General features: G+C 47.9%; 1 protein-coding gene across 5 annotated transcripts in view; it reads right to left on the bottom strand.

The window, feature by feature from the left end:
• Positions 1–13,648: 13,648 nt before the first annotated feature.
• Positions 13,649–14,921, bottom strand: part of RCC1 (regulator of chromosome condensation 1) — a 32,993-nt gene continuing 31,720 nt past the window's right edge. For all 5 annotated transcript variants that reach the window (XM_030941843.1, XM_010380342.2, XM_010380343.2 and 2 more), the window contains one exon: positions 13,649–14,916. In XM_030941843.1, the coding sequence (XP_030797703.1) occupies positions 14,741–14,916 (176 nt within the window). In that variant the 3' untranslated portion in view covers positions 13,649–14,740. The remainder of the gene's footprint in view (positions 14,917–14,921) is intronic.

The raw sequence follows: 14,921 nt of genomic DNA, 5'->3' as shown, positions 1-14,921 counted from the left end.
GTACAAAAATTAGCTACTCGGGAGACTGAGGCAGGAGAATCACTTAAACCCGGGGGGGGGGAGGTTGCAGTGAGCCGAGATCGTGCCATTGCACTCCAGCCTGGTGACAGAACAAGAATTCGTCTCAAATATATATATATGCTCGTTACTTGGGTTTATTTCTGACTTTATATATTTAGAAAGCAAGGCCGGGCACGGTGGCTCACGCCTGTAATCCCAGCACTTTGGGAGGCCGAGACGGGCGGATCACGAGGTCAGGAGATTGAGACCATTCTGGCTAACACGGTGAAACCCCGTCTCTACTGAAAATACAAAAAATTAGCCGGGCGCGGTAGCAGGCGCCTGCAGTCCCAGCTACACGGGAGGCTGAGGCAGGAGAATGGCGTGAACCCGGGAGGCGGAGCTTGCAGTGAGCCGAGATCGCGCCACTGCACTCCAGCCTGGGCGACAGAGGGAGACTCCGTCTCAAAAAAAATAATAAAATAAAATAAAAATAAAAATAAAAAATTAGCCGGTATGATGGTGAGCGCTTGTAGTCCCAGCTACTCAGGAGGCTGAGACAGGAGAATCATTTGAACCCGGGAGGCAGAGGCTGCAGTGAGCCGAGATCGCGCCATTGCACTCCAGCCTGAGCGAATGAGGGAGACTCTGTCTCAAAAAAACAAAACAAAACAAAACAAAACAAAATACACTCGTACACACACACACAAACACACATATAATTACAACATTAATATATGCTCGTTGTAAAAAACCGCAGATAGGGCCAGGCGCGGTGGCTCATGCCTGTAATCCCAGCACTTTGGGAGGTCGAGGCAGACGGATCACAAGGTCAGAAGATCGAGACCATCCTGGCTAACACAGTGAAACCTCGTCTCTACTAAAAATACAAAAAAAAAAAAAAAAAAAATTAGCCGGGCGTGGTGGCGGGCACCTGTAGTCCCAGCTACTCGGGAGGCTGAGGCAGGAGAATGGCGTGAACTGGGGAGGCGGAGCTTGCAGTGAGCAGAGATGGTGCCACTGCACTCCAGCCTGGGCGAGAGTGCGAGACTCCGTCTCAAAAAAAACAAAACAAAACAAAACCAAAAAAAAAAAAACTGCTGATACAAGTGCGTCAAAAAAAGTTAAAATGTCTCTCTTGACAACCTGGTTCCACTACCTCCCTGCTGTTACCAGGGGTTCTTGGGCTCTCAATGCAACAGAAATTAACATGAAGCTAAAAGAGTTTTCCCAGACAAATATTCACTGGAGCTTATGCCTGGGTATAAGGGAGGCAGCACAAGAGAGCGAGAATTCCCTGACTCTCCAAAAAGAGCTGGTTGAGATTTTTTATTAGGCAAAGCACAGAAAGTGATATCAAGGGTAGGGTATACAGGCTGGGCAGGACAAAGCTCATGAGGGTGGGATATGCAGGTCAGCATATCCTGTTGTAATGATTATCTTTTTTTTTTTGAGACTGTGTCTTCCTTTGTTGCCCAGGCTGGAGTGCAATGGCACAATCTCGGCTCACTGCAACCTCTGCCTCCTGGATTCTAGTTATTCTCCTGCTTTGCCTCCCGAGTAGCTGGGATTACAGGTGCCCACCACCACGCCCAGCTAATGTTTGTATTTTCCGTAGAAACAACATGGTTTCACCATGTTGGTCAGGCTGGTCTCGAACTCCTGACCTGAGATGATCCACTCGCCTTGGCCTCCCAAAGTGCTGGGATTACAGGTGTGAGCCACCCACCACGCCCAGACAATGATTATCTTGAGTACTGGGCTACCTGGTGGTTTGGCTGTCAGCAACAAGGCTTTAAATGAAGTGTTCAGCATTTCTTCCTGAGATGAGACATTTCACAATCTTGGTTGGATAATTTGGATCTCCTAAGGACAGATCCTAGAATTCTTTTTATTTTATTTTATTTATTTATTTATTTATTCAGTCAGTCATTCTGAGAGAGGATCTCTCTCTGTCGCCCAGGCTGGAGCACATTGGCACAATCTTGGCTCACTGCAGCCTCGAACTCCTGGACTCAAGTGATCCTCCTGCCTCAGCCTCCAGAGTAGCTGAGACTACAGGAGGCCACCACACCTGGCTTATTTTATTATTATTATTATTATTATTATTTTTTTTTTTGTAGACTGGAGAGCTCACTATGTTGGCCAAGCTCGTTTTGAACTCCTAGGCTTAAGCAATCCTCCTGCCTTGGCCTCCCAAAGTGCTGGGATTATAGGTGTAAGCCACAGCGCCCAGCCTCTTTTTTTTTCTTTTTTTTTTTTTTTTTTTGTATTTTTAGTAGAGACAGGGTTTCACTATGTTGGCCAGGCCAGTCTTGAACTCCTGACCTCATGATCCCCCCACCTTGGCCTCCCAAAGTGCTAGGATTACAGGTGTGATCCACCATGCCCGGCTTTTTTCTTTCTTTCTTTTTTTCTAGATCCTGGAATTCTTTAAGTAAAGGGCATGATTACACATTATAAGAGCACAAAAGAACAATATATATAATGGCTATTTTTCTTCGTATGACTAAAGCCTCAGAGTTAGTGGGTATAGTGGTGTGGATTTTTTAAGTGGGAATCCATGAAAGAATGCTCTAGTGCAGGATGGGCACAATGGCTCATGCCTATAATCCCAGCACTTTGGGAGGCAGAGGTGGGCGGATCACGAAGTCAGGAGATCCAGACCATCCCAGCTAACACGGTGAAAACCCGACTCTACCAAAAATACAAAAAAATTAGCTGGGTGTGGTGGTGGGCGCCTGTAGTCCCAGCTACTCGGGAGGCTGAGGCAGGAGAATGGCATGAACCCAGGACGTGGAGCTTGCAGTGAGTGGAGATCGTGCCACTGCACTCCAGCTGGGTGACAGAGCTAGACTCGGTATCAAAAAAAAAAAAAATGCTCTAGTGCAGGGGTCCCCAGTCTCCAGGTCATACAACAGGACGTTAGCCAGCAAAGCTTCATCTGTATTTACAGGGTGCCCATCCCTTGCATTACCGCCTGAGCTCCACCTCCTGTCAGATCAGCCCAGGCATTGGATTCTCATAAGAGCACAAACCCTATTTTGTGAACTCTGCATGTGAGGGATCTAGGTTGTTCACTCCTTATAATAATCTTCTTGGTTTTTTTTTTTTTTTTTGGAGACAGAGTCTCACTCTGTCACCCAGACTGGAGTGCAGTGGCTCGATCTCAGCTCACTGCAACCTCAGCCTCCCAGGTTCAAGCAATGTTCATGCCTCAGCTTCCCCAGTAGCTGGGATTACAGTTCCTGCCACCACGCCCAGCTAATTTTTTTGTATTTTGAATAGAGACGGGGTTTTGCCATGTTGGCCAGGCTGGTCTCAAACTCCTGTCCTCAGGTGATCCACCTGCTTCAGCCTCCCAAAGTGTTGGGATTACAGGCGTGAGCCACCACGCCTGGCCTCCTTATGAGAATCTAATACCTGATGATCTGTCACCGTCTCCCATCACCCCCAGAGGGGACTGTCTAGTTGCAGGAAAACAAGCTCAGGGTTCCCACTGATTCTACATTATGGTGAGTTATATAATCATTTCATTATATATTACAATGTTACATGAATAATAATAAAGTGCACAATAAATGTAATGCGCTTGAGTCATCCCAAAACCATCCCCTCTCTGTCCGTGGAAATTGTCTTCCACAAAACCAGTCCCTCGTGCCAAAAAAGGTTGGGAACTGCTGCTCTAGTCTTGGTGAGCTGAAGCCAAACCCTGTTCTTACTGTCTCACTGTGACCCAGGGCAAGCCACTGCTCTGTGCAAGCCATTCCCTCACTCCGTGTTAACCAGTCTGAAATACATGAGACTTGTTGGAGCTGGAATGGGATTCTTCCCTCATTCCCATATAGGGCCCTGGGGTGGGAGGTGGGAAGAATGAAAGGGAGTGTAAATTGGAGTAACCTTGTCATCTGGCAACCAATCAGTCCCCAAGTTCTGTCACTCTATTTTTTCTTTTTTTTGAGACAAAATTTTGCTCCTGTTGCCCGTGCTGGAGTGCAGTGGTACTATCCTGGTCACTGCAACCTTCGCCTCCCAGGTTCAAGCGATCCTCCTGCCTCATCCTCCCGAGTAGCTAGGATTACCCGCTGGTGCCACCGTGCCCAGCTAATTTTTGTATTTTTAGTAGAGATGGGGTTTCACCATGTTGGCCAGGCTGGTCTTCAACTCTTGACCTCAGGCGAACCACCAGCTTCGGCCTCCCAAAGTGCTGGAATTACAAGCATGAGCCACTGCTCCCAGCTTACTCTATTTTCTTGAGTCCCACTACCCTACTCCAAATCATCTGGAGTTCTGACTTGTCCCAGAAGTGACTTTGCCACAGTGGGCCATCATAAACATGATTTAGATGGCCAGATAATCCAGACAGTTTTATTTTGAGATGCTCCTACGCTGGGAGTGTCCCAGGCCTCGGACTTACTTTGGTGCCCAGTCCTCAGTATGGAAAGCTTCTTCTGTATGCAGTGATTGGCATCTCTGATAGTGAAACTCACTCCGAGTGTTTTGAGGCCACTTTCTGGGGCTCCCTCTGGATTAACGGGCACCCAAAGTCCTTTCCTACCAGTCTATATATCCTCAACTTAGGATGTTGTGCTCTCAAGCCAAAGATTCATCAGTCTGAAAACCTGAGGTTCAACCACGAGTTGCCATATTTCTGGCTGTATCCTACCATCACCGCAATAGTAGTGTAGTGGTTAGGCATTTTGGCTGTAGATTCAAACAAATGGAGCATAATCCTGGCTCCACCTCTTGCTAATTATTTATTTAAGTTCTGGGCCTAATGTGGATAGTGCTTCCTTACCCCACAGGGTGGTCGTGAGGAAAAAAATAAATTGGGAAAGTACTTGGCCCAATGCCTAGCATTCAGTAAATCCTCCAACATGGCAGTTGGAAGCCTTAAAATTATAACTGATAGCTATTAATTTAATATTATTTGCCAGTCACTGTGCTTTGCTCTTTATCAAAAAATTTTATTTTTGGCTGGGTGCAGGGGCTCACACCTGTAATCCCAGCACTTTGGGAGGCCGAGACAAGCAGATCACCTGAGGTCAGGAGTTTGAGACCAGCCTGACCAACATGGTGAAACCCCATCTCTACTAAAAATACAAAAATTAGCTGGGCGTGGTGACACGTGCCTGTAATCCCAGCTACTCAGGAGATTGAGGCATGAGAATTGCTTGAGCCCAGGTGGAAGAGGCTGCAGTGAGCCAAGATCGTGCCACTGCCCTGTAGCCTGGGGGACAGAGAGAGACTGTCTTAAAAAAATGGAAAGAGACAGTAGTCCCTTATCCTCTGTCCCCCAATTCCCACTCCCTTGAGTCGACTATTTCCAAGTCTTTTTCCTAGAACCTACCCGTGTATTTTTTTTTTTTATTTTTTTATTTTTTATTTTTTATTTTTATTTTATTTTTTTTTTTTGAGACGGAGTCTCGCTCTGTCGCCCAGGCTGGAGTGCAGTGGCCGGATCTCAGCTCACTGCAAGCTCTGCCTCCCGTGTTTACGCCATTCTCCTGCCTCAGCCTCCGCAGTAGCTGGGACTACAGGCGCCCGCCACCTCACCTGGCTAGATTTTTTTGTATTTTTAGTAGAGACGGGGTTTCACCGTGTTAGCCAGGATGGTCTCGATCTCCTGACCTCGTGATCCGCCCGTCTCGGCCTCCCAAAGTGCTGGGATTACAGGCTTGAGCCACCGCGCCCGGCCTATTTATGAATTTTTTATGAGATGGAGTTTCGCTCTTGTTGCCCAGGCTGGAGTGCAATGGCGTGATCCTGGCTCACTGCAACCTCCACCTCCCGGGTTCAAGTGGTTCTCCTGCCTTAGCCTCCTGAGTAGCTAGGCTTACAGGCATACGCCACCATGCCCAGCTAATTTTGTATTTTCAGTAGAGACGGGGTTTCTCCATGTTGGTCAGGCTGGTCTCGAACTCCCAACCTCAGGTGATCCGCCCACCTCAGCCTCCCAAAGTGTTGGAATTACAGGCATGAGCCATCACGCCTGGCCTTTTTTTTTTTTTTTTTTTTTTTTTTTTTTTTTTTTGAGACGGAGTCTCAGTCTGTCACCCAGGTTGGAATGCAATGGCAGGGTCTCTGCTCACTGCAACCTCTGACTCCTGGGTTCAAGTAATTCTCCTGTCTCAGCCTCTGGGGTAGCTGGAACTGCAGGCACCCATCACCACATCCAGCTAATTTTTGTATTTTTGGTAGAAACAGGGTTTCACCATGTTGGTCAGGCTGGCCTCGAACTCCTGACCTCAGGTGATCCACCTGCCTCAGCCTCCTAAAGTGCTGGGATTACTGGCGTGAGCCACCGTGCCCCGACTTTTTTAAAAACAGGGTCTTGCTCTGTCACCCAAGCTGGAGTACAGTGTTATAATCATGGCCCACTGCAGCTTGGATATCCTGGGCTCAAGCTGTCCTCCCACCTCCGCCTCCCTGCTCTCAATAGCTGGGTCTACAGGTGTGTACCAGCACACCCAGAATTTTTTTTTTTTTTTTGGTAGAGACTGGGGGTGGGGGGATGTCTCACTATGTTGCCCAGGCTGGTCTCAAAACTCCTGCCTTCATGGAATCCTCCCACCTCGGCTTCCCAAAGTGCTGGGATTACAGGTGTGAGCCACCATGCCCAGCCTTCCTGATTTTTTTTTTTTTTTTTTTTTTTTTGAGGCGGAGTCTCGCTCTGTCGCCTGGACTGGAGTGCAGTGGCCAGATCTCAGCTCACTGCAAGCTCCGCCTCCCGGGTTCACGCCATTCTCCTGCCTCAGCCTCCCGAGTAGCTGGGACTACAGGCGCCCGCCACCTCGCCCGGCTAGTTTTTGTATTTTTAGTAGAGACGGGGTTTCACCGTGTTAGCCAGGATGGTCTCGATCTCCTGACCTCGTGATCCGCCCGTCTCGGCCTCCCAAAGTGCTGGGATTACAGGCTTGAGCCACCGCGCCCGGCCTTTCCTGATATTTTGTTAAAGCACTGTTGAACATCCACGTTATCATGACTGTAAGTATTATTTATAGCTGAGCCATATGTTGTATTACATTACATTTATTTCGGGGTAACTAATCCAGGTTAGGAGAGGATGGAGGAAAGGATAAAATTGAAAGTAGGTGATGTGTTTGAACACCCAAAAGATTTATACTTCTGATATATTGGAACTAAATTAATGATACTTATACAAGCAAAACAAAGTACATTAAAAACACAGCAATTATTAACTATAGGGAATAGAAAATGTAAAATAATCATAATAGCAAAGAATTGTAGAGCATTTACTATGTGGTTCTGGGCTCAGGTGGAGGCTGATTAGACTATGCACTTAGTAGCCTCCTGACCTCAAGCACTTCAAGTGGCAGGGAGTTTCCTGAAAGATAGTAGAGCTGATGTGAGGATTAAACAAGCTATTGCATGTAAAGTGCTCAATACAATGCCCACCCTACTTGAAGTCACAATGCATACAAGTTATTAAGAATGAGATACTGGCTGGGCATGGTGGCTCACGCCTGTAATCCCAATACTTTGGGAAGCTGAGGCAGTTGGATCACCTGAGGTTGGGAGTTCGAGACCAGCTTGATCAACATGGCAAAACCCCGTCTCCACTAAAAATACAAAAAACTTAGCCGGGCATGGTGGTGCACGCCTGGACTCTTAGCTACTCAGGAGGCTGAGGCAGGAGAATCGCTTGAACCCAGGAGGTGAAGGTTGCGGTGAACCAAGATTGCAGCACTGCACTCCAGCCCAGGCAACACAGCAAGACGCTGTTTCCAAAAAAAAAAAAAAAAAGAAAAAGAAAAAAAAGAAGAGGTACTTTTTTTTTGTTTGTTTGTTTGTGTTTTTGTTTGAGAGTCTCGCTCTGTCACCCAGGCTGGAGTGCAGTGGCACAATTTCGGGTCACCGCAACCTCCCCTTCCTGGGTTCAAGCCATTCTCGAGCCTCGGGCTCCTGAGTAGCTGGGACTACAATCGCGTTCCACCATATCCAACTAATTTGTTATATTTTTAGTAGATACAGGGTTTCACCGTGTTGGCCAGGCTGGTCTTAGACTCCTGACCTCACCTGAGCCGCCCACCTCAGCCTCCCTAACTGCTGGGATTACAGGTGTGTGGGCGGCAAGCCACCCAGGTGCCGAGGCAAGAGACTGAAGGCACAAGCTGTTCCAGTATCATAAAGAAAATACTTAAAATAAGAGGTTATATTAGACACAGAATATAGATATGATTATATATGAATATTATTAATCATTACCTTGTAGCATTACTCTTTATTCCAATATTATAATAATCTCTGTTCTACAATTATAACCTAGGAAAAACCAGGCCATACAGAGATAGGAGCTGAAGGGACACGGTGAGAAGTGACCAGAAGACAGGAGTGTGAGCTCTCTGTCACACCCGGACAGGACCACTAGAGGGCTCCTTGGTCTAGCGGTAATGCCAGTGCCCGGGGAATGCACCTGTTACTTAGCAGACCTTCGTCTAGCAGTACCGCCAGTGCCTGGGAAGGCACCCATTACCCATTACTTAGCAGACCGGGAAAGGGAGTCTCCCTTTCCCCCGGGGAATTAGAAAAGACTCTGCTCCACCACTTCTTGTGGAATGCCTGACATCAGTCAAGCCCACTGGCAGCCATCTGGAGGCCTCAAAGTCTCCCTGTGATGCTGTGCTTCAGCAGTCATGCTCCTGGTCCACTTTCATGTTCCGCCCTGTACACCTTGCTCTGCCTTCTAGATAGCAGTAGCAGAATTAGTGAGAATATTAAAGTCTTTGATCTCTCCAAGAAATGCATAGAATAATGACGTAAGCTGTCCCCTCTCTCCACCTCAGCTACCAAACAGGGAAGGGGCCCGTCTGGTGGACACGTGACTCGCGTGACCGTTACCTATCACTGGAGATGACTCACACTCCTTACCCTGTCCCCTTGCCTTATATACAATAAATAACAGCACAGCCAGGCATTCTGGGCCACTACCGGTCTCCGCATCTTGGCGGTAGTGGTCCCTGGGGCCCAACTGTCTTTTTTTTTTTTTTTTTTTTTTGAGACAGAGTCTCACTCTGTCGCCCAGGCTGGAGTGCAGTGGTGCGATCTTGGCTTACTGCAAGCTCCCCCTCCTGGGTTCATGCCATTCTCCTGCCTCAGCCTCCTGAGTAGCTGGGACTACAGGCACCTGCCACCACGCCCGGCTAATTTTTTTTTTGTATTTTTAGTAGAGACGGGGTTTCACCGTGTTAGCCAGGATGGCTACGGATCTTCCAACCTCGTGATCCAACCACCTCGGCCACCCAAAGTGCTGGGATTACAGACGTGAGCCACCGTGCCCGGCCCAGCTATCTTTTCTTCTATTTCTGTCTTGTGTCTTTATTTCTACAATCTCTCATCTCCACACACGAGAAAAACCCACAGGCCCTGTAGTGCTGGTCCCTACACAGGTGTGAGCCACCACACCTGACCAATAATGAGGTACTTTTGTAGGTGTAGTGGCTCACGCCTGTAATCCCAACATTTTGGGAGACCAAGGCAGGCAGATCACTTGGGTCCAGGAGTTTGACACCAGCCTGTACATCGTGGCAAAACCCTGTAATTACAAAAAAATACAAAATTAGCCAAGTGTGGTGACACACACCTATAGTCCCAGCTACTTGAGAGGCTGAGGTGGGAGGATCACCTGAACCCGGGGAAATCAAGGCTGCAGTGAGTGGTGACTGTGCCACTGCACTCCAGCCTGGGCAAGAGTAAGACCCTGTCTCAAAAAAAAAAAAAAAAAAAAAAAAAAAAAAAAAGAGGTACTTCCACCCTGCTATATTATATTGCTGAGTTGGAAAACTCCAATAAATATAATCCCAAAGGATTTTTTTGGGGGTGGAGTAGCAGACATACAATTACTTTTTGCAAAGCAAATATTAAAATATAGTGCATGCATCAAACCTACAAGTCCAAGAAAAAAGAGTATATATATATATATATAATTTTTTTTTTTTGATGGAGTCTTGCTCTGCCGCCCAGGCTGAAGTGCAGTGGTGCGATCTTGGCTTACTGCAAGCTCCACCTCCTGAGTTCACACCATACCATTCTCCTGCCTCAGCCTCCCGAGCAGCTGGGACTACAGACGCCCACCACAACACCTGGCTAATTTTTTGTATTTTTAGTAGAGACGGGGTTTCACCGTGTTAGCCAGGATGGTCTTGATCTCCTGACCTTGTGATCTGCCCGCCTCTGCCTCCCAAAGTGTTGGGATTACAGGCGTGCGCCACTGCGCCCGGCCTTAAATTTTTTCTTATTTTTTTTGAGACGTCTCGCTCTGTCACCCAGGCTGGAGTGCAGTGGCCCAATCGTGGCTCACTCAGCCTTCGCTTCCCAGGTTCAAGCAGTTCTGTGCCCCTGTCTCCCGCGTAGCTGGGATTACAGGCGCTTGACACCACACCAAGCTCTTTTTTTTTTTTTTTTCTTTTAGTAGAGACTGGGTTTCACCGTCTTGGCTGGTCTTGAACTCCTGACCTCGTGATCCACCCACCTCGGCCTCCCAAAGTGCTGTGATTACAGGCGTTGAGTCACCACGCCAGGCCTAATTTATTTTTTGAGATGGAGTCTCGCTCTGTCACCCAGGCTGGAATGTGGTGGCACGATCTTAGCTCACTGCAACCTCCACCTCCCGGATTCAAGCAATTCTCCTGTCTCAACCTCCAGAGTAGCTGGGATTACAGGTGTGCACCACCATGCCCAGCTAATTTTTTGTATTCTTCGTAGAGATGGGGCTTCATCATGATGGCTAAGCTGGTTTTGAACTCCTGACTTCAAGTGATCCGCCTGCTTGGCCTCCCAAAGTGTAGGATTACAGGCATGGGCCACATATTAAATTTTTTTAACATCATATTCATTTTCCCAAGCCTCTGACATCCAGTAATCCTCCTGGTGCTAATAAAACTTTCCTATTACCATACACCAATTCTTTGTATCAGCACTGTCCGCTATAACTTTCTGCAATGTGAAATGAGTTGTATTTGCACAGTCCCATACCACAAGTACTAGCTTGTCACTACTGACTACTTGAAATGTGGCTTGTACAACTGAGTTTATTTCATTTTAAAAGTATATTGATTTCAACGTAAATAGCCACATGTGGCTAGTGACCACTGTATTGCACAGGTCAGCTCTGTATGATTTTTGTATGTCAAATGCTTGTGAAAATCTACAGTAATATATATCATCATTAAGAGTTATTGTGTAAGTCGGGTGCGGTGGCTCCCGCCTGTAATGCCAGCACTTTGGGAGGCGGAGCAGTGTGGATCACCTGACGTCAGGAGTTCTAAACCAGCCTGGCCAACATGGTGAAACCCTGTCTCTACTAAATGTACAAGGCTACTCAGGAGGCTGAAACATGAGAATTGTTTGATCCCAGGGGGTGGAGACTGCAGGGAGCCTAGATAGAGTCAATGCACTCCAGCCTGGGTGACAGAGCAAGACTCCATCTCAAAGAAAAAAAAAAAAGGCCAGGTGCAGTGGCTCATGCCTGTAACCCTAGCACTTTGGGAGACCGAGGAGGGCGGATCACCTGAGGTCAGAAGTTCGAGACCAGCCTGGCCAACATGATGAAACCCTGTCTCTACTAAAAATATAAAAATTAGCCGGGCATAGTGGCGCATGACTGTAATTCCAGTGACCCGGGAAGCTGAGGCAGAATCACTGGAACCCAGGAGGCAGATGCTGCAGTGAGCCAAGGTGGTGCCACTGCACTCCAGACTGGGCAACAGAACAAAACACTGTCTCAAAAAAAAAAAAAAAAAAAGTGCTGGGTGTAGTGGGGTATGTCCTACTTTTTATTATGCAATTAATGATGTCTGAAAATAATACCTAAGTGACTCAGTACACATTTCTTTTTTCTTTTTGAGATGGAGTCTCGCTTCTTCACCCAGGCTGAAGTGCAGTGGTGCGATCTCAGTTCACTGCAACCTCCACCTCCTGGGTTCAAGCAATTCGCCTGCCTTAGCCTCCCCAGTAGCTGCTGCACTGGGCTTCAGTGCATTACAGTGAGCCACTGCACTGGGCCTCAGTAAGCATTTCTGGAGATGGTACTATATTAAAAAATATAGTATAGTGGGCATAGTGGCTCATGCCTGTTATTCCAGCACTTTGGGAGGCTAAGGTGGGTGGATCACAAGGTCAAGAGATTGAGACCATCCTGGCCAACATGGTGAAACCGTGTCTCTACTAAAAATACAAAAATTAGTTGGGTGTGGTCGCACATGCCTGTAATCCCAGCTACTCGGGAGTCTGAGGCAGGAGAATCACTTGAATCCGAGAGGCGGAGGTTGCAGTGAGCAAAGATCGCACCATTGGACTCCAGTCTGGGTAACAAGAGCAAAACTCAGTTTCTAAATAAATTAATAAATTGCCGGGCGCGGTGGCTTGCCTGTAATCCCAGCACTTTGGGAGGCGGAGGCAGGCGGATCAGGAGGTCAGTAGTTCGAGACCAGCCTGGCCAACATAGTGAAACCCTGTCTCTACTAAAAATACAAAAAAATTAGCCAGGCATGGCCGGGCGTGGTGGCTTACGCCAGTAATCCCAGCACTTTGGGAGGCTGAGGCAGGTGGATCACGAGGTCAGGAGACCATCCTGGCTAACACGGCGAAATCCTGTCTCTACTAAAAATACAAAAAAATTAGCCAGGCATGGCGGCGTGTGCCTGTAGTCCCAGCTGTTGGGGAGGCTGAGATAGCAGAACGGCATGAACCCAGGAGGTGGAGGTTGCAGTGAGCCGAGATAGCGCCACTGCGCTCCAGCCTGGATGACAGAGCAAGACTGTCTCCAAAAAAAAAAAAAAAAAAAAAAAAAATCAGCCAGGCATGGTGGCACACGCCTACAGTCCCAGCTACTCGGGAGGATGAGGCAGGAGAATCACTTGAACCTGGGAGGCGGAGGCTGCAGTGAGCCGAGATCGTGCCACTGCATTCCAGCCTGGGCAACAGAGCAAGACTCCGTCCCAAAAAATAAATAAAAATTTTTAGAAATTAGCTGGGCTTGGTGGCATGTGCCTGTAATCCCAGCTACTTGAGGCGCTGAGGCAGGAGAATCGCTTGAACCTGGGAGGCAGAGGTTGCAGTGAGCCGAGATCACGCCACTGCACTCCAGCCTGGGTAGAAAAAGCAACTCTGTCTCAACAACAACAACAAAAAAAGGCCAGGCGCCGTGGCTCACACCTGTAATCCCAGCACTTTGGGAGGCCGAAGAAGGCAGATCACCTGAGATCGGGTGTTCGGGACCAGCCTGACCAACGGGGCAAGACCCTGTATCTACTAAAAATACAAAAATTTTAGCCAGGCGTGGAGATGCATGCCCGTAATCCCAGCTACTCAGGAGGCCGAGGCAGGAGAATTGCCTGAACCCGGGAGGTGGAGGGTGCAGTGAGATTGTGCCATTGCACTCCAACCTGGGCGACAAGAGAGAAAGTCTGTCTCGAGAAAAAAAAAAAAAAAAAAAACTTGGTTTGGCATTAAAAGATCCACCCCGCCTCTATTGGACTATGCAGCATTTAAAAATAATCCAGTGACTCCCGAAACAGAAATACCCAAACAAAACTCAACTTTTTTCTTCCTTCTTGACAGATTTGAAACTTTCGTTAGTCACACTGACAGCTGGCTGGCACCTAAGGACATCTTGCCATCACTTAAGTTGTAGCCTCAACACCAGGTTTATAGTTCATTCTGTCTTTCCCAGCAGTGCCTGGCACATAGTATATGCTCCCTTAAAAAGCAGGGAGTGTGTAGAAAACAAATGGCCTATTTTATAAAACTCTAAATTTATTCAAAATGTTAAAAGATTTTGTTCTCCCTCCAAAATATTTTACAATTTAAAAAAATCAAAACTATATCCTATTTTGTCAGCCACTGTACAAGTTGCTGTTTCCGTCTCAGGACTAGTCTCTGGCCCTCCAACACTCTGTCCCTCCCTCAATCCCTCCCCTTTTAATATTGCTGTTAAGTTTGTTTATAAAACCCTCCACCCTCTCTCCCCACCCCATACCCTGCTCTGCTCTGCCCAGCCCAGCGTGGCTTCTCTTTGCGATTCCAGGCCCTTGGCTGCAGGTAAAGACGAATGGATGGGTGCGATGTACAAAGACAATGCCTGAGGGGCAAGAGTACGCTTTGTGCTTCTGGGAGAATCATTTTTCTCTTGGTCAAGTGGAGGATCATTCCTTTTTGTCCCATGGACACCTGTTCTGAGCCAAATATTTGGCTTAGAGTTGCCTACAGCCATGCAGCTCTGCTTTCTCTGCACGTTCCTCTGGGCGTGGGTCCATGACAGACGGATCTTATGACTGTACCATTTGTTTGCCTGTAGACTGTTAGGGACAGGAAAGGGGCACATGACTAGAATGGGGCTTGATGGAGCCCCAACTTCTCAGAGAGTGGGCACCAAACCCCAGGGGGAGGTTTTGGTTTTCTAGTAGGTAAAGCCCGGGCCAACCAGGACCATGGAAGGTAGGGAAAAAGGGAGAAACGTCTAACCATATAGCTCTGGAGCGAGCCATGTTCCTTCTGAAAATCCCCTGTCCATCCCCTCCTTTATTCTGTAGGTCCCAGGAGAATTCCAAAGAGGAGGAAGAAAAATAGGAAAAGGATTCTGTTCTGCTGATGGGAAAAGGCAGGAGCTGACACAGTGCTCAGGGCTGGGGAGAGGCCCGCTGCCATCTGCAGCTGTCACTGCTTCCCTGTTCTGTGAGGGAGGTGGAGTGGGACAGAAGCCAGGCCCTCAGAGGCTTCATCAGCTCTGTTCCTTGTCCTTGACTAATAAGACTGTATGCTGGCCCCCGCTGGACACAGATAAGACCACACGGTTCTCCAGCTGTTTGCCCGTCATCTCCACAGGGCTCCAGGCGTCCTCATCCTGCCCTGTGCCCAGCTGGTAGTTGGTGCCCATGCCCCAGGCGAAAACACGACCTGCA

The sequence above is a fragment of the Rhinopithecus roxellana genome, chromosome 12, assembly GCF_007565055.1.
Source record: "Rhinopithecus roxellana isolate Shanxi Qingling chromosome 12, ASM756505v1, whole genome shotgun sequence".
NCBI classification, from domain to species: Eukaryota; Metazoa; Chordata; class Mammalia; order Primates; family Cercopithecidae; genus Rhinopithecus; species Rhinopithecus roxellana.
Note: the sequence above shows the minus strand (reverse complement) of the source record. Positions and strands in the feature narration are given on the sequence as shown.